This window comes from Parasteatoda tepidariorum, chromosome 9 (assembly GCF_043381705.1).
Source record: "Parasteatoda tepidariorum isolate YZ-2023 chromosome 9, CAS_Ptep_4.0, whole genome shotgun sequence".
Lineage (NCBI taxonomy): Eukaryota > Metazoa > Arthropoda > Arachnida > Araneae > Theridiidae > Parasteatoda > Parasteatoda tepidariorum.
Window position 1 is genome coordinate 83,838,752 of NC_092212.1, and position 19,426 is coordinate 83,858,177.

The window sequence follows — 19,426 nt, forward strand, 5'->3', positions numbered from 1 at the left end:
GCGGCACAATTCCAAACAATAATTCTTTAAATTTGCACTTATTTAGATCTAAGAGAGAAAGTAATTTATCAATGAAATTCCTTTAATTTACAAAATCAATTATTGAAAAATTTGTTTCAACATGAATGAAGGAAAATTCAAACAACTTTTCTTCGGATTTTATATTTTTGTACAAATATAATTCAGATAATCTAACAGGTTCAGTAAATATTAGATTTTTTTATAATTAAAAAATACTAAAATATATTTTCCCTTGTAATTAGAGCGGCAGAAAAAAAATATATGAAAGGGACACCCGTGTCTAATATGCGTCAAAGGGTCAAAGCTTCGAGTAGAAAATAGGCATTATTTATTTACTTTTTTAATATTCCGTACCACAATATTCCACAATGATCCGTCCCATAGTTGTTGGCACCTCGCTTGCTTGGTCTACGATTTCATCGCATCTCTATAAAAAACTCAACATCTGCCAATACAAATCACTGATGCCAGATAATTTAGCCCAAACTCCAATATCCGACCGGGATGGAGCGTTCGCCTTCCAATGCGGCGAACCGGGTTCGAATCCCAGTCGATACAAATTCCTCATCCATCTTGCGCCAACCACAGTGCTGACGTGAAATATCCTCGGTGGTAAACGGGTCATGGGTTAGAGTCCCCTTGCCGTAAGCTAACAGTGGGAGAGTTTCGTGGTCTTCCTCTCCATGTAACGCAAATGCGGGTTAGCTCCATCAAAAAGGTTTCCACGAAGGCAAATTTCTCCCAATACTCGATCCAGGAGTTCCCTTGTCTTCTGGATTGGATTCAAAATTACAAGGCTACGGGGTTGAACATTAATAGTCGTAAACGCATAAAATTGGATCGGCAGTTCAACAACGATTATAAAAACTCCAATATTCAAAGAGGCCTCAAAATCTATACTCTTACAGAATATGTTTACAGCCCTAATGTCGACTTTTTCGACAAATCAGCTAAAGGTATCGCAGCAAATATCAATCCTATCTTCCAAAACGGAGATTTCGCCAAAGATTTAACCAGACCTAGACAGTAAAGAGACCTAACCAGTATTTCTGCGATGCTTCCTACCATAATTACCAAAATCGCTATTATCACTTTCACCTGCAGCACCAAAAACATAAAATCAAAGATAAAGCCATCGAAGTGGGCGTTACCTCACAACCTGTGCTCTACAACTAACAGATCATCTCAATTTCTCATCATTTCACCGCTCTTGGACATATAGAGAAAGTCGACTCTATTTTTTTTATTTTTTTATTTATTTATTTTTTTTTTGCCCAGAAAGGTGCTCGTCTTCATACTCAGTTACCTAATCGCGTCCTAACAACACCTCCTAGAAAAGAGTAGGCCTCTGCACGGGTTACCATAAATATCCTTTAGTAGTCCAAACGTAATGACTTATTTCGTATTTTCAACCACTGCGCAGCTTAGTGCCCCGAACGTAATGACATATTTCCTATTTTTCATCAACTGCGCAGTTAACTTCGTCACATCGGACTACTACTTTGATCCGTGCTGAGGCCTTCCTTATTCTAGGAGGTGTTGGTCCTAAACCCATCGTTTTTACATCATCGCATCAAAAATTTCAGATGGGATAAAAGCCACTGTGCTTGACGAGGAACTTTCGACATGATTTCAGACAATTCTCGAATAATTCTGTAAATATTAGTCCAATCGCTTTGAAACTAGAGTGTTTCAGACCTACTTTTTTGTCCCCGAAATGGTCATCGAATATCGCCAAGCCGCCAAGACTAACACAAAGTCAACTAAAATTTCGCCAAACTGAGTCTTTCGCAAGAAAAACATTAGACGCTATTTTCTCTCTAAATTACCCTAAAATTATACGACTTCCCAGCAATTTTTCAAATTAAACTGTTTACTTAGATTCCGACTGAGATATTTAGCCTCATAACAAGAGAATATTCACAAAATTATACATATATATTTACAAATTCGAAACAATAGAAATCCTGGGGTAAATTCTAAACTAAAAGAAATTCTTGCATGGTTTTAATAAATTTGGCTCACTCAGTGCTTTTAACTATTATTTTATTTTAACCATTATAAAATTTTCTTACTTGCACTCATAACTTTTTATGCTTGTACCCATCCGGCACTCACGAATGATTGGCTGCTTTGGAAATAATTCATCTGCAACGTCCCAGGATTTATTATTCTCCTCAAACTGTTTAAAAACATTTTGAGGAATCTGAAAATAAGTAGCAACTTTATTTTAAAATCTCATCTATGTACTTTATAATGACAATCCGCAATTTTTATAACTGTAAAAAATGAATAAATGAAGTGAAACACTAACTAAATAAATAATTGAAGTGAAAAATAACTTTTAAAACTCTGGTAAAAGCAAAACTGAAGTTGACAGTTATCTACCGGTCAGGAAAATTTTCGCCTCATAACAAGCCTCATAAATTTTTAATTTGATGATATTCGAGGTTTCTTAAACTAATTTTAAGAAATATTTAATGACACTATGTCATTACTTAAATCTCAGTGCGTTGTCGCAAAGCGGCATTAACTAATTCGTTGAATTTGTTACGACACATAATTAAGAAATTGTGGACTGTGAAAATAAGTAGCATGGAAGCCGTGATTTATCAGGGGATAAAGTGTTCAATGAGGTGAACCGGGTTCGAATCCCAGAGATGGTTGGTGGATACGAATTCCGCATCCGGCTTGCACCATCCACAGTGCTGACGTAAAATATCCTCAGTCGTAGACGGATCATGGGTTAGAGCCCCCTTGCCATCAGGCTAGCCGTGTGATGTTCTCGTGGTCCTCCTCTCTATGTCTCCTAATATTTGAGTTCCCTTGTCTTCTGGATTGTGTTCAAAATTACAAAGCTAGAGAAGTTGAACATTAGTAGTCGTAAACCCAAAAATTGGGTCTGCTGTTCAACGACGGTTATAAGAAAAAAAAAGTAGTATGGAGACTTGGTACCAGGCACCAAAAGGATAACTCTTATACTTATGTTAGATAACATGTAAAATACAAGTAAAAAAAGCATGAATTAGAGAAATAATAAAAGAAAATATTTGCAAAACTATTGAGGAATGGTTCAACTTCTCACATTTTCGACACTTCTTTCAAAACGTAGGACAATTTTCCCCCACATTTGGAATCCATAGCGCTAACAACATGCTGGTTTCGTATCTTGACTTGAAGCTTGTCGATTCGAGCCTTTCACTTGATTTTTGAAATGAAACGATGCATCTCCAGATTTTTGACCACTTTGACTATTACTATAGGCATTAATTTTTAGCTGCTGGTCTTGGCTTGTGTTTTCAAATATTACCCACATTGATTTGATCTCCAGTAAACACTTGTGCTTGCAATTTTGAAGTTTCGGCAGCACGGCACAAATCGACGGCTCCGAGAGAGTCACTGCCGGTACTCTAAACAGACGCTCCCGCCTGCAAACAAGGATCATGTAACCCTCTGAGAAATTGATCTACCATTACAGAATCAGAATCTTATTTCAGTATTCGCAGCTGTTAACGAAGCCACCATCCACTAGTTCCAAACTTGTGCCAAATTCATCGTCCAGCTCGTCGATTAATTAAAAACAACTTCTGCCTCTCGTTATATTATACTTTTTTTGGAATGAAATATTCCTCAAACTTGGCTAGTCTAAAGTCGGAGAGAACTTTTTTTTCTATACCCGTCGTTGAACAGCCGACCTAATTTTGGGTTTACGACTACTGATATTCAACTCCGTAGCCTTGTAATTTTGAACCCAATCCAGAAGAAAAGGAAACTAATGGAGCAAGTATTGGGAGAAATTTGCCTTCGTGGTGGACGTTTTGATGGAACTAAACCGCATTTGCGTTACATAAAGAGGGAAACCATGAAAACCTCCCATTGCTAACCTGTCTGCAAGGGGACTCTAATCCATGATCCGATTGAGGATATTTTACGTCAGCAGTGTGGCCAGTGCGAGCCGGGTGCGGTATCAACCAGCCATCACTGCGATTTAAACCCGGTTCACCTTGTTGGAGGCGAACACTCTCCTCCCTGAGCCACCACGGCTTTCCTTAGCTGCTTTTGTAATATTTTACAAATTAAATATTTAGTAAGGTTTCTTTTACGATGCAACAGTTTGTCTTCGTAAATAGATGCATTTCATGGAAGCCGCAAGAAATTGTGCTCAAGGTGAAATGTCGCCATGACGAGTTGCGCCTGCGTTGAATTGTGCGTGTGACGAATTGTACTCGCGACGAATTGCTCCCACGTCGAACTGTCACCTCCGACGAAACGTGCGCGGAGAAATGTCTCACTACAAATTGACGCGACATTGTGCTTATTGTACTTTACCTGAAAACAATCATGATGTATAGAATGTTTTGGATACTTTTCCGATTTGTTTAGAGCTTTGCAAAGATCTGGTTTTTCTCATTTAGCCTTTTCAAACTGTTTAGACAAAAAGAAATCTAATTATATTATTAGTCTAAGAATTGAATATCAAATCAAAAACTCAACAAATAATTAAAAAGTAAAATCTTGAATTTAAATCATAAAGTAAATTTGTGATGGCGTATTGGTGTTCTATTTTAATAAAAAACCCTTCCTACTGTTAAACTTTATGTGTTTACATAAAGTTTATGAAAGTTAAAGTTAACTGTAGTAAGGTTTAACTGCATACAGTTACTGTAGTTAACTGTATGCAGTTATAATGCTTTTAGCTCCTGTACAAGTAATTTAAAGTAGTGAGTCCAAAATACTTCCTATTGCTATTCACGATATATAGTTTAATATTATTAGGAGAGAAATAAAACTAGTCATAACTTACTTTTTTGTAATAATTATTGGGTGTGTTACAAAATCGAGAATATGTTTCACAAAAGTCATCATTCTCATAAAATGTGCACCAATTACCGTGTTTTTCACATGAAACTTGCCGACTGAATCTGAAATAATAATTAATTAAGATCTATTTCACCATTCTATGCCGTATAACGTTTCCAATTTTAAATTCAGATCATTCAATTTTTCTAAATTTGTAATTCTACAAGAAATTTTCAATTGCAGTTAATTAATACATTGTAGGAAATATATTTTAAGCAAATTAAAAACTTTACAACAATTATCTAACTTTGCGAATAAATATGTACCTAGTAATAATACTAAATAATATAAATGTAAATAGTAAAAAATAATGGTAAATAAAACAAGCTGTGTGTTGGTAATTATACTATGTTTTTATCACAGATAGCTTAATCGGAGAGCAGGCTTGAAGAAAATATGCAGCAGTTGCCAAACATTTTAAACATACAGAATGTGTCTGAAAAGTAATGTCATCGATTTTATCATTAAGCTAATATTCGAATCAGAGTACTCAGGTTAATATCAATCAGTAAAGGGCTAACAACTCTTAGAAGAGAGATAGCGTTCGCACGGCTTACTATCAGAGAGAAATCCGATCTTTTAGTAGTCCGAACGTTGTGACAACTTTCTTATTTTTCCTCCTCTGCACAGTTTAGTAGTCCGAAGATTGCGAATTATTTCCTATTGACCTCCCACTGCGCAATTTATGTTCGTTCCTTCGGACTACTAGAGAGCCTTCAGCTATTATCTCACAGCTATCAATCGTCTACGAACACTATTACTCCATTTTTTGTCTGCCATGTAAGCTGGCATACGTAATTGTAAGCCATTACAATTACGCCACTAAGTGAGTGTGAATCTTGGCAGATTTAGTGAGGAGACAGTGAAAAGGACGGCTTCTAGTGGTGATGATTCTTTATCAAATATCATGATTCTTTACCGATGTCACTGAAGGTTGTGAAGCGGTCAGCCACACTCTGGAAGAACAAAAACAGCCGCCAGCCACCGACGCACACGAGACTCGTGTGAATAAACTCTTGAACTCAGACCATCATTTGAGTTTTCTTATAATGGCACAAACAGCACTTTGCAATGAAACTTTTACTTCAATCAACGAAATCCTGACGACACTCTTGTATGGAACTGGTCAATAAACAAAATCAACATTTTATTGGTTCTAACCTCGCAAATATCAACCATAAATATTACAAAAATACAAATAATTTTAAATACCTGTTATTGCTACAAATAGTTATAGCTGGAAGAACTACTTCAAACGGGTTACTTTCTTCCACGTTAACAATTGTTGGATAGGTAAAATACAAATTTAGAAAATCGCCAGTTTGGTAAAAGAATCCTATTATGCATGCAACGAACACCAATGATTTCCAGAGGGCCTTCTTTATCGATTTGGTTGAAACAATACCAGAAACATTCGAAATGAGTGTCTTTTTAAAAACGTATTTGGCATATTGTCTGAACGTCGGTATTCCCATAGCAAGTATTTTCTATCTNTCTTAATTTCATGACTACTGTATTCAACATATTTTCAAAACTATTGTTTACCATCTTGCTGCATAAATACTTGAAACTTTGAAAATAATCTTTTTTTAATATAAGAATTAATGTCCGATGGCCCATTGACTTGAATAATTATTCTATACATATGAAATTGACAGTGGGCAGGGGTACCCGCTGGCCGGGGCTACCCGACTCTCCCCTATATTTTAACTGTCGATTTGCCCTCCCAAAAGATGAGAATTAAAAATCTTTAAATAATCTCTTTCACATAATAAATGAAGCACTTCGCATATTTATTATCGTTAATTAGTTAGAAATGTAATTTTTATTTATAAAATGAATCCATACCGTGCTGTAAAATGTCTTTATGAAACGGAAATATCACTCAAATTAATAAATATTGTGAGACAACTTCATGCGGTAATATGATTGCTTTTTACGGTATCAACCCTAACAAGATAATCTGGATATTATGGATCAAGTGACATGAAAGAAATAATAACTATGTGCTGCATATGAAAAAAGTGCGTACTTTGTCTTTTAAAAACGAATCTGTAGAAGTCTCCTGGAGCTTCTGCTCTATGCACATTTTGTAAATAATTTAATTTCTCTACTCTTTTTTTTCCTTAATAAATGCTTTCGACTGTAAAATAAAAATCTGATGAATTAAAATTTAAATTGAACTTATCTCTGATACTATGGTCCTAAAGGATAAACTCGGCACGAAAGCGTATCATTTTTTTTATTTATCTTAAAATTATAAAAATCAGGAAAACAAAATAAAGAAAAGATCTCTCCGTCAGCTCACACGATTATATCCACGAGAAGTGCTTTCTAATATTGTATCAATATAACCAAAGCAAAATATACATATATTTTGCTTTGTGTGAGCTGATGAAGAATCTTTTCTTTATTTTGTTTTCCTAACTTTTAATATCTTTTTAAAGAAAAATGAAAATATTTTTAAAAGTAATTTAATTTGAATTTTTTTTATTACTTTCTTATTTTCTCATTATTTTAACTTATTTCATGAATTCTATATACTTGCAACTTATGCACAGTTAATAAAACTTATTAGCTTTCTACAATTTTCTCTCTTTTTTTTAATCTTTTCATCTTTTTTGTCTTTATTGAGCTATATATACGTGAATTAAGAATTATGATTTATGAATTTTATGATCAATTTAACCTGTCAAAAAATAGAACTAGTTATATACTTCAAAATGTTTTAACAATAAAATAAATAAACTGTTGACTACTGATTTCTCAAAAACGACCTAGTTATATTTTCTAAAAAATTCCAAGTAGTTTAATTCAGTGAAACAGATTAAGAGTAACATAGGTTAATATCTCATTTAACAACACTTATAACACTTATAATTTCTTTTGATTTACATTTTTTAATGGAAGTAAAAAATAAATATGCAAAAGTACTATTAAATTTCTTATATATTAATAAATGTCTTACTTTGAATGTCTTAATCTTTATAGCAGTTTATGTAAAAGACTTAGAAAATTAAAAACTTTCAGTTAAAAATGCTCCTTCTATCATAATACTTTCAGAGACGCAATAATTAAACAAGCTAATCAATGATTGTCTGCCTATGATATTTAATTTACGGTATCCAAGGGCAACGATCATTAGCATTACAATTGATATAACAATGCTCCACGTATAGTTAATGATTGCAGTTTAATAAATTCAGTTTATTGTTTAGATATTTGAAAATAATTTCAATATTTTTCTTTATTGACAAGCTTTTGAGTTATGCTATTGCCTCAATTTTCTGATAACATATAATAACTTTTAATTAAAGAAAATTAAATTTAAGAAAATGTGATCACTTTATTACGATCATCGATTTACCGATTGGTCAAATGCTATTTTCTTTTCTTTATTGAATCCGATGAATGCCACAACATTTCAAAGCATGGGCTACAGAAACTGTCTCCATTGATGTTTGTCTTTCGGATTGGTTTTCAAATCCTGGCTATAAACGTGTTTCATGACGTCACAAAATACTTTTCCTTCAGTATTCAAATTTATATTGAAATCACCGTCAAGCCATACGTTAATAATAAAACGAATATAAAAATTCTTCAAATTATTATTATGTTAATACATTAAAAATGCCTGCTGGTGAAAATAAAAATAAACAAACAGCAGAGGTCACCATAGCAAAGCATGCAATGACGACGCATGCGCGTTACTATTACTCTTGAACACAGTTGATAAGTGTGATGACGTCCAAATTAGGTGCCAAAACAACACCCATTTTGCAAATGGGTAAAAAAAAAAAAATCTTGTAAAATTAATAGTTTTAGCAACGGCTAAAAATATTCTTAAAAATCTGTTAATTTATAAAGTAGAACCATTCACTTTGACAATTATGAACAAATTTTATAATTTTGAGTTAAAGAATTTTATTATCGTCATCTGTTCCAGAGATATAAAGAAAAACAAAAAAGTAAAATTAAACTCACTCCTCTTTTGTTACTATATTTTTCGACCACAAGAGGGAGTTCAGTAAGGAAAGTTTGAGCCTCTAAATGATATCTTTACTTATTTATGTCAAAAGCTCAAATATATAACTCTTGAAATCTATTATTTAATAACTGGGGGACTAAGCATCCTGTTCGCTACCGCTCACCAACCCCGATGATTGCTTCGCGATAATTGTTGTTTCTTTGAAGAAAACAGTTTTTCCACTGAAGTTAAAATTATTCACTTAACACATGCGTACTAAAAAGAATTTTGTTTGCTTGTGCCTCCACTTCCAAATATTATTATCTATTAGTATTATCAATACTTAGATCTATTGGTAAACAGAAGTAATTTATATAAGAAAAAAAAAACATTGTTATAAGATTAAATTGTTCAAACAAATTTGATGAGTTTACAACAGTAATTTAATACTTTCGCTTATCAAATGGGCGGAGATATTACCATTGGCAATATGGGTCTTGTTTTGGATTTGATGGCATCCACACAAGCAAAATATTTTATAGATAGATATTTAAAAACCAAGGCTTTCTGAATTTTTAGTAATTTTGCCCACATTTTAAAAGCCTCACCATGACAGACTTGTAACAAAGTGGAGTTGCTTATAAACTTTTAAATAATTTATGTGTAGTGTTGGGGAAAATAAGTTTATATGAATAAAATATAATACATTAAAACATGAAGCAGGTAATAAATTTTATGGTATAAATCAGTTTTCCGAATATATCTGCCGAGTTTGCGGCCAGAAAAATCATATGCATATGATTACCGCAATATCTTAAAATATTCTCGTCAAAAATTTAGAATTCTCCTCTATTTATCCCTATCTTTAGTGTCTTACTTCTCGTAAAGAAAAATAACAATTTTATTCACGTCTCTTTCTCTTACAGACTAAGTTTATCGCAACCTGCTATTTATTTTTCAAATTAATGCTTCAAATAGAAAATAGGCGTTACTTCTTCATCAGATGTAAATTCAGTTCATAATAGTAACGCCTACTTTCCAATTAAAGCTTCGTTCGGATAATGAAAAGTTATTCATTTCACTATGACTTAAAAAAATCATAGCGGGTAAGGCTCCGTTAATATGCTGTACTAAAAAAAAAAAAAAAATGATCTGCCGTACTTTCAAGTAAAGAAAGTAGGCGTTTCTTTTCATGGTATTAAAGATAATTTTTTTGCTATAATTTATGTACTTTTAAAAGTAAGAGATGCTTTATAAACTTTTTCCTTTCCGATGTTTTTGAACAGATTGTCTAGAACAAATTTAAATAGACTTAAATAAACAAATTAAATAAACAACTTCGGAAATTAGTTACACCATAATTTAATTTTTGAAAAAAATCAATATTTTTTTAAATAAAATATCGAAAACCTATCTACTCCAAAGAAGTACAACAAATTAAATTTATGTAAACAAAAACCGTTTACAAGAACTAATTCTTCACCTTCCTAAATTTCGAGATTAAATTATTACTATAATTCGTAACATTGTAAAAGTTTTAGTTGTGCTAAAATTCTGTGATTCGATTTAATTTTATAACTGATATAAAATATTTTCTAGAATTATTTTGAAATATTTTAAGAATTAAATAAGGTCATATATTAACGTTATTAGAACTTATAAACAATTAATTCCTTATTATCATAATTAATATTATACATAATTATGCTAGTTAGTGATGAAAGTTCGAAAATTGATTTATTCTATAAAATCTATTTGTAACGATTAATTTATTAAAACCTAATTATCTCGATTAGTTTATTCAAAATTATTTATATTGATTAATTACAACAAAAACAGAGATGCCAACTGCTTTGCTTTCTACGCAAGTTTTAGTTAATTGGTAGCGATAGCGAGTTAATTTGTAGATTAGGAATACTTGGAGATTAAGGATAGTTATGCTTACTATTTGAACTATTCACAACTTACAGTTGTATTTTACCTAATAATTTGATTTTTTGATAGGTAGTGGTGGAAAAATTACCTAAAAGGGAAAATACGAAACTAAAAATTACTTAAATTTCGTTACCACTACACATAAATATTTTTTTACAAGGCTGAGGAAGTTGGCATCGCAGTAAAATCTTTTAACCCTTTCGCGCCGACTGTCACAAATACGTGACAGCAAAAAACCGTATCAATCAGGGTAAGAAGATAAAACTGGTAATCAAAGTATTTCTTTAGCAGTTTATTTGTGGGCGGAGTTATAATTTTTTGATTTATTTAATTCACCATTACTTTGTTCAAAATAAAACTATTTAGTTATACTTTGAATTAACATTGATTATATATATGATTAAACTAACAATAATTAAAATAAAAGCAAAGTAAGTCTGTCAAATTAGTAACGATTACATTTAAGTTACCGTTTTTTATTTAATTGCAACTTGATTCTGATTTTGTACGAATGCTTTTCTGAATCACCCGTCCCCAAGGGGTTAATTTAGGATTAATCGAATTATTTGCTATAAAACTTTTACCTTTTATGTAGAAGTTTTACTAATCTCCCCCTTTTAATTTTTCAGTAGTGAACATATATATTCAAACAGAACATATATTTAAAAAAAAATTACAAACAAAACAATAATTTATTTATTCAACTGGTAGATTAAAAATAAACAAATTTACAGTGCGATAAAATGTTTTTAAAAAATTAGAAATTTTATGAGAAAGTATATTAGTCTATTCCAGTGGTTCCCAACCTTTTGTGAACCATCGCCCCCCTCTTGGGGTTGGCTGACACCTATCGCCCCTTTCTCTTTTTGCTCAAAAAACATTCATTGTTGCTTGTGAGCAACCAAACACTGAAAATATGCTATGTTATTTGATTTTAATTTTAATTGTAATGCAAATAAGGAGGCACATTTATCCTGTCATTTTTATTAATTAAAAAAAATTGTGCATCTTTTTTTTTTCAAAAAGAAATGATATTTAAAACGGAATAATAAAAACAAAAGTAAATTTTTTTAAATTCATATTTTAATGTAATCAAGAAAAAGTTAAAACGTTAACAACTAAAATTTGAGGAAAAAAAATTAAGAGGGAGAAAGTACATTTTTACCACTTCAATGACTGCCCTGTGCTTGGTGTATTTCAAGTTAAAGCTTGAATGTCAGGTTTTATGCTCGTCAGATTTAAACGCGGGTCTCCTTTGAAGCAAATGTCCAACCTATCTCTTTGCTTTGTGAGCAGCTGGAAGACAGAACTAAATCCTCTCTCCACTAAATATGTTGACGGGAACGAGATGAGAAGCGGCTCAGTTTGTTTCCACAATTGTGGATAAGTATCCATAAGCTTTACCCAAGATAACTCGTAACCGTATTTTTTAAAGACGACTTTAGCCTCACAGTCATACTTCAAATCTAAAATCTCAGTCTACAAAGAGGAAGTGAGCTTATCCACAACTTCAAAAGAGAAAGGATCGAAAATCCAATCCGGAATTTCTAATTTCATCAAATCTTTAAATCTTGATTCCATAACTGATCAAGGTGATCAGTAAAAATTAAGATTTTATTTTCGAGAATCTCGATATCTGCCATTGAACACTTTTTAAGAGTTGGAAATTGCATTAGCTCTTTGCGACCAATGTTTGACTTGTAGATATCAAACTTGGCGATGAATGAAGATATGATTCCCTTAGCCTTGATAATGTTCATTTTATTTCCTTGAAGTTTTACGTTGATTTCCTTCATTTTTTCAAAACTATGAGTGAGGTACGCAGTTTCCAACTTGCGTTGCTTCAAACTCTCACTTAAAACAGGATCAGTGGTGTCGAGAAACTCAGTAACCGAATCCAGCAATTCGAAGAAACGGCTCAGTTTCCTTTTGAAAGCCATCTCACAGCTGTATGTAGGAGCAGGAATTCGAAATCTTCATCATTTTCATGGCAAAGTTCTCGGAACAAACGGTTATTAGGAGAATTAGCTTTTATTTTATTGATGCCAGAAATAACCAATTTTTCGCAGCCAAAAGTTGACGATGAATGACATAATGAATGGTGAGATAACTTCCGGTACTTCTTTTTTAAGGTGACCCAGAAACCCAGTATGACAACCAGACATGGTTGGAGCACCATCTGTTGCACAAGCACTTACATTTGTGAGGGGAATTTCTTTTACCTCAAAATAATCTTTGACCAATTTAAAAATCGACGATCCTTTTGTATCTGTGTTCAAAGTTCTTGTAAACAACATTTCCTCGTTAATCTCCTTACTCTCATTTATGAATCTCACGTAAGCTAAAACAGCTTTGTTATCTATCACAGTTGATTCATCAATCTGCAACGCAAATTTACCTTCTTTCAGAAATTTGATGAGTTTTGATTCAACGTCGGCGGCCATCTCATCAATACGCCTGGAAACAGTATTATTGCTCAGAGGAACAGAGTGACTTATCAGATTTCCGCCTGCGATACCAAAACGTATGACGAAAACGATCCTGCACTTGAATTTTTTTTAATTTTTAACTATCATAATTCTTTGTCTACACCAGAACCATAGGTTTCATATATATTTTCAATTTCAATCTCAAATAGCTTTTATTATTAATATTATTAGCAATTTTTATCTTTTGAGTACTCGTCGCCCCCTGATCGCCCCCCTAAGGATTATCGCCCCCTTGAGAAGCTCTATCGCCCCCTTTGGGGCGATCGCCCCCAGGTTGGGAACCACTGGTCTATTCCATCATTTTTAAACTGCAATAAGTTCTTTAAAGCGAACTTATGATTTCATTTAAATATGCACTATTCATTTTATTCCGAATAAAATTTTACAGCATGAAGTTTTTAAAATTTATTCGATTCCAGTATTAAAAAAAAAAACTTAAAATTTCAAGGGTAATAAAAATTTAAGAAATTCGTGATTAAAAAGGGAGATTAAAAATATAAGAGAGAAAATCGAAGAGTTAAAGACATGCTGCTTTAAACATATTATACAGTATTTTTTATGCAACGTGTCACATAATTTTTTCTTTTCAAAGTTTAATAATAATATTTTTTTTAAAAAAATTACGCGCTTGTTAATTTACTTATAATTTAACGCAAAGCAGTTTTTCATGAATGCATTATTTTTAAAAAGACACATTCTCATCTTAAGAAATTAAAAAATTTAATCTCGAAATAAAAAATATTAAAGCTAAATATTTTGAAAATTAGTTCTGAAATATATTTAAAAAACTACAAGTAAGCTAAGATGGCAATAGTTTAAAAACTTTTAATAAATAAACTATTATTTACCTATTTTTTTCAGTTTTTAAGAGAATTAGCTTCTTTTAAAAATTTATAAGAAAAAAATAGAAATGCGTGTGCTGTAATTTCTCAATTGAGAAAAGATATTTTTAAACAATGTTCATAATAGATGTACGTTTTAACCAAAGAAAATAAATAATTTTGACAAAACAAATTAAATTATTGTTACGTCATCGTATGATCTAATGACGTCATCGGTTTCTAAAAATTAAAAATCATTTTCTATTGAGATTTTGCACTTGTATGATTAATAACATTTGTGTGATCTAAAATATATATATATATATATATATTTGGAGATGGCGAAGCTTTTGAAAAAATTGTAAGTTTCTCTCGATTTATTTTTAACTTTAATTATTAAAGTTAAATTAATAGTTAATAATATTAATATTAAGCTTTTAAGGAATCCTAATCTAATTTTTTAATTGCTTTGAATGTACGGATGTTCATATATATTATGTAGATTTTATTTTTAAAAAACTGAATTATAAATGAATTATCTAATTTCGGTAAAATATTAAACTTTATATGCTTTTATACAGAAATGCGTACCTTTAATCGCACTATGACTTATGTTTTAAACCCTAAAAATAACTAAAATTTGTGTATAAGCAAAATTTTCTTACAAAAAGCTGAACTTGTGAGTTATGTAAACTGTTCGTAAAACGATTTAATTTCCGCTTTTGATATTTTATAAGTATTGGATAACTATATTATCACACCAAACTTTTGTCAATTTCATAAATGCAAAAATTTCAATTGTTTGTGTATCTTGTATGCATATTGCCTATATATTTTTTAAAATTTAATTTTCCATACTTTACATTTAATGAACGCTTTCCATACTTATAATTTCCCGATGAATTATTGTCGAATAAATAAAATTAAAATTTTACACATTTGATGGATAATTTTAGTGCGACGTAATTTTTTAGCTTAGTAAAATAGCGATTTTATAATAATGCTTGATTATTTTTCTACTTACCATTTTCATGCTAAAAAAATTTCACAAATTGCTAAGTTAAAGCGTTCTTTATGTTTACATTAAATAATAAACAAGAAAAAAATACTCTCGAATCTAAAAAGTAGTTAATAAATTAACTCTGCTTAGGTTAGTGTAAAAGTTTTGATTAAAATTTTATACTGCAAGTAAATTTTTTGTGATTTTTTTTCATGGTGTCATTAAATATTTTGGTTTACCTAATCACTGAAACAAAATATTAGGAGTTTTTTAGTGCGTTTATTTACTGACAAACTGAAATCATTGCAATAGTTTTGTCTCAATTTAAAGTTATATAAATAATATTATTACCCACTAAAATTAATAAACAAAACCGCTTTCGAATTTACAATTAATGATGATACTATTAATTATTGATATTTTTGGCAACATTGTGGTAAACTATTGACTTAAGTCAACTGAATTTGCAATTTTTGTTTAAAATCAATAAATAAATTCAAAGTAGTTTTGTTCATTAAGTATTCTTTAAAGTAACTCTGACAACAAATTTAAAATTATTTAATTTAGAGTGTCTTAATTCTAGTATACATTACACGGTTGTTTTGGCGACATTGGCGATGTTTGGGAAAGAGATTAAGTTTGCAAACTATGGATTCGGTCGGTTATTGCTCTTTTGTAATTGCGCATTTGCATTTTGAAATTCGTCGTGTGATTTTGCTGTTGAGCTAGAAATTTTAAATTCGCATTTGTTTCTGATCATGTTATTCGAATTAAGAATTTGTGAAATATTTCAATATTTAAAATTCATAAATAGGAAGTTTATGTTTTCGCCATTTTCAGGTTACGATTTTCTCTGTTTTTACCTACGCCAATTTTTAGCGACAATCGTGTAAAATCGTCATTTCGGTGTTTGCGACAGTTAGGTGACAAGCGTAATTGCACCATTTCGGAATTGGCGACATTTTTCAAAATCGTTCTAAGCGTGTATTTCACCTTTAGAGCTTCCAAACACTTCGGCATGTTACATTTTAGTGTCGGTGTCCAAGTAATAATCGTCAATAAACGATTTTATTTTATTTTATAAATGTCGTTGAACAGCCGACCCAATTTAATGGTTATTCAACTATTATTATTCAACTCCGTTGCCTTGTAATTTTGCACCCAATCCAGAAGACAAGGGAACTCCTGGATCGAGTATTGGGAGAAATTTTGCCTTCGTGGAGGACTTTTTGATGGAGCTAAACCGCATTTGCGTTACATGGAGAGGAAGACGACGAGAACCTCCCACTGTTAGCCTAACGGCAAGGGGACTCTAACCTATGATCCGTCTATCACTGAGAATATTTCACGTCAGCACTGTGGTCGGTGCAAGCCGGATGCGGAATTCGTATCCGGCTGGGATTCGAACCCGGTTCGCCTCATTGGAAGGCGAACGCTCTATCCCCTGAGCCATAGCGGCTCTCAATAAACAATTTTTTTTAATTTTATTTTATAACCGTCGTTGAACAGCCGACCCAATTTCATGGGTTTACAACTACTAACGTTCAACTCCGTAGCCTTGCAATTTTGAACCAATCCAGAAGACAAGGAAACTCCTGGATCAGTACCCCCAGAGGTATTTATTTGTTATGGGAACATGGAGGACTTTGAGACTCGACAGATTTAACGTGCATCAGTCACCATTTACTACACGGGGAGTCTTTGGAAGGCGAGGATCGAACCCACGACCTCTTGAACATAGGCCTAGCGCCCTACCGACCAGGCTATCCCGGCCCCCTCAATAAACGATTAAACAATATTAATTAGGTTCTTCCCATTTTATTGCGTTTTAATCCTTTAAATATAAATATCTTACTGTCAATTAATAAAAATTTCGCCAATAAATAAAAATTTTGGTATTAGGTACTTTTAGGTGCTGTTTTAACAGACACTAAATATACTAAAAATGGCGTTTAATACTTGTACTAAGGCACCAAATACAGTTATTATAATTTTAAATTTTTTATGGCTTCTCGAAAGGGATATATGTAGGTACAGGAAAAAATTGTTTGATTGTGATAAATGTTGAGTATTATGAGTTGGCTTCGAGCTGTAGTATTATGCAACAACAGTATTTTATGCATAATGAATGTAATTAACTTTTATTCTGCTGGAAAGAATTTCTAAAAACGGGTTTCGCTTAAATTGATAGCGTAAAGCTATCAAACAAATATTAATAATTAAAAAAAAAATTTAAATTATTTTAACTAAATCTATTATGTCGGTATATGCTTTTCAGTTTCGTAAGCCCAGAAAGCATGCAACCTTACGACAACCTTGTTTCGGAATTTTTTTTTATCGACACGAAAATGTTTGTACTAAAAACCTTGTTTCAAATCAAGCAAAAATATTGCAGTTTCAAACCTTTCATCCTAAAAGGTTTAAAAATTATTTTGTAAAGCTTTGTCACTTAGGTAAAATGGTCGCTTAAGGTCCATAATGACGTTTTAGCTGACGTCACAGTAGCGATAGGATCAAATTGCATTGTCCACTAAAATTTCAAGACAAGGTGGATTTTTGCTGAGCCTACAAGACGTTGCGGAAAGAAACCTTATAATGACCTAGATTTAAGATTATTTTCACTTTGAGACTAGCTTTATTGACGGATTTTTTCAAGCTTGATTCAAATTTCTCTGAAGCAATTGGGTATAATATGAAAAAAACACAACTACTTCGATTTAGTAGGAACAACATATGACGCAATGCTAAACGAATGGAATTTAGTTGTTGTTTAATTAGTTATTGTAATTAGTAGTTGTTGCTATTTGTTTTAGTTGTTGTTGTTTATTTAGTTGTATTTAGTTTCAATAACTTTTCTTTNATACCGCAAAATGCTGCTAAAGAACCGATAATTTTGACAATTCATCACGATATTAAAATTCTTCTATTGTGGCTCGAAACAACTTCACCAATTTATGGTTCTCGTCATTTTTTTTAACCCTGAATTTATAGTAAGAGATTTACGATAAGCAGCTACAAAATTATTTGTTCAAAAAAGAAAGATTGCTGAGCCAGTCATACGCTTGGAGAAAATTTCCTAGCTGTATCAAATTGTGTTTCGTTTCACTATGTTTTAACCTGATCCGCGTATTGAATTATTGTTAAAGATTCACGGCAAAGAGATACAAAATTATCTGAAAGAGGTCAGTTTCCACGTTAAGATTATTTTCACCTTGAGACTAGCTTTATGAAAGGATTTTTTCAAGCTTGAAAATCCTAAGCCAAACTTCGATTTAAGGTTTTTACATAGAAGGTTGTTTTCCATGGTTTTGGATGAGGGTAATGTGCGTATTAGAATAGAGCAGATTGTCCCAGATCTCGTTTTAAGGTTAGAAGGTTTACACGTAAACCGCATAACAAACCTTTCTAGGTTTACATTAAAAGGTTTTTGCTGAGTGAAATTAAACCTTATTTTGCTATCTGGGACATGATGTTGTAGTGTCATTCCATATTAATTTAGTGATTCTTCTTCTTTTTTTAATACTTACAAGGGATCGATATTCAGCAAATATTCAAAAAAAAAAAGTTCGGTACATTTGGTTTTGTTGGTAACCCAAAATGGGAGATAACATCCTTCAGGGGATGACGGAGACTTCTAGAGGGTATTTCCAGAGAATCTGTACAATTTACAGAGGAAAATTACTTCAAATATCGAGTGTACATTAAAATTTATAGTTTCGTTTGTTTTGAATCAATAAACTAATACATATCTAATTTCCGATACTATGAATGTTATTTAAACATTCATTAATTTAGATATTTATTGAGAAAAAGATTAGTGAATAATTATATTGAAGAGAACTTTTTTGCTTGTTGTTCTTCACAGAAAACTTTTGACACAAGAACGTTCGAAATTTTTTTTCGAAATTTAAACTTTTTTCTTCCTAATTTTTAACAAATCATTTTGATATTTTTTTCATCACAAACATATAATTTAGTAAAACAATAAATTTAGATTTTTCAAATAACCCGTTTAAAAGTTACTTTACGCTACTTCTCCGGCAGCAAATAACTATTTGCCTTCGTAAAGTATAGTACCCTTTTCTAGAAATATAACGATGAATGTTGTTCATACACCTTATCTATATAAGGGTTTGTTAAACCTTTTGGTGTGGAGTCCCCTTAATATTAACCACACTTTTGTTCAACCCAATAGACATTGAGCAAATTGAACACAAGCATGACTGAAACTATCAACTGTAATATATACTATTACAGTTTTAGATTATTCACTTTAATTTTTAATTTTAAGACATAGACCAATTTGAAAATTTAAAATTAGTAACAAACTTAA

General features: G+C 31.6%; 3 protein-coding genes across 4 annotated transcripts in view; all 3 read right to left on the reverse strand.

The window, feature by feature from the left end:
• The window catches only part of LOC107439308 (uncharacterized), a 28,066-nt gene extending 21,698 nt beyond the window's left edge, over nucleotides 1-6,368 (reverse strand). For both annotated transcript variants that reach the window (XR_006226191.1, XM_016051865.3), the window contains exons 1-3: nucleotides 6,094-6,368; nucleotides 4,826-4,943; nucleotides 2,097-2,227 (exon numbers count right to left, since the gene is read on the reverse strand). Coding sequence is in view for 1 of the 2 variants with exons in the window: in XM_016051865.3 (XP_015907351.2) it covers nucleotides 2,097-2,227; nucleotides 4,826-4,943; nucleotides 6,094-6,356 (512 nt within the window). In the remaining variant the exon portion in view is untranslated. The remainder of the gene's footprint in view (nucleotides 1-2,096; nucleotides 2,228-4,825; nucleotides 4,944-6,093) is intronic.
• Nucleotides 6,369-12,339: 5,971 nt separating this feature from the next.
• Nucleotides 12,340-12,723, reverse strand: LOC122271134 (protein FAM200C-like). Its single transcript, XM_043051328.1, has one exon. The coding sequence runs from the start codon at nucleotides 12,721-12,723 to the stop codon at nucleotides 12,340-12,342; it is 384 nt and encodes a 127-aa protein (XP_042907262.1).
• A 96-nt stretch (nucleotides 12,724-12,819) lies between these two features.
• Nucleotides 12,820-13,227, reverse strand: LOC139426586 (protein FAM200C-like). Its single transcript, XM_071185890.1, has one exon. The coding sequence runs from the start codon at nucleotides 13,225-13,227 to the stop codon at nucleotides 12,820-12,822; it is 408 nt and encodes a 135-aa protein (XP_071041991.1).
• Between the last annotated feature and the right edge of the window lie 6,199 nt (nucleotides 13,228-19,426).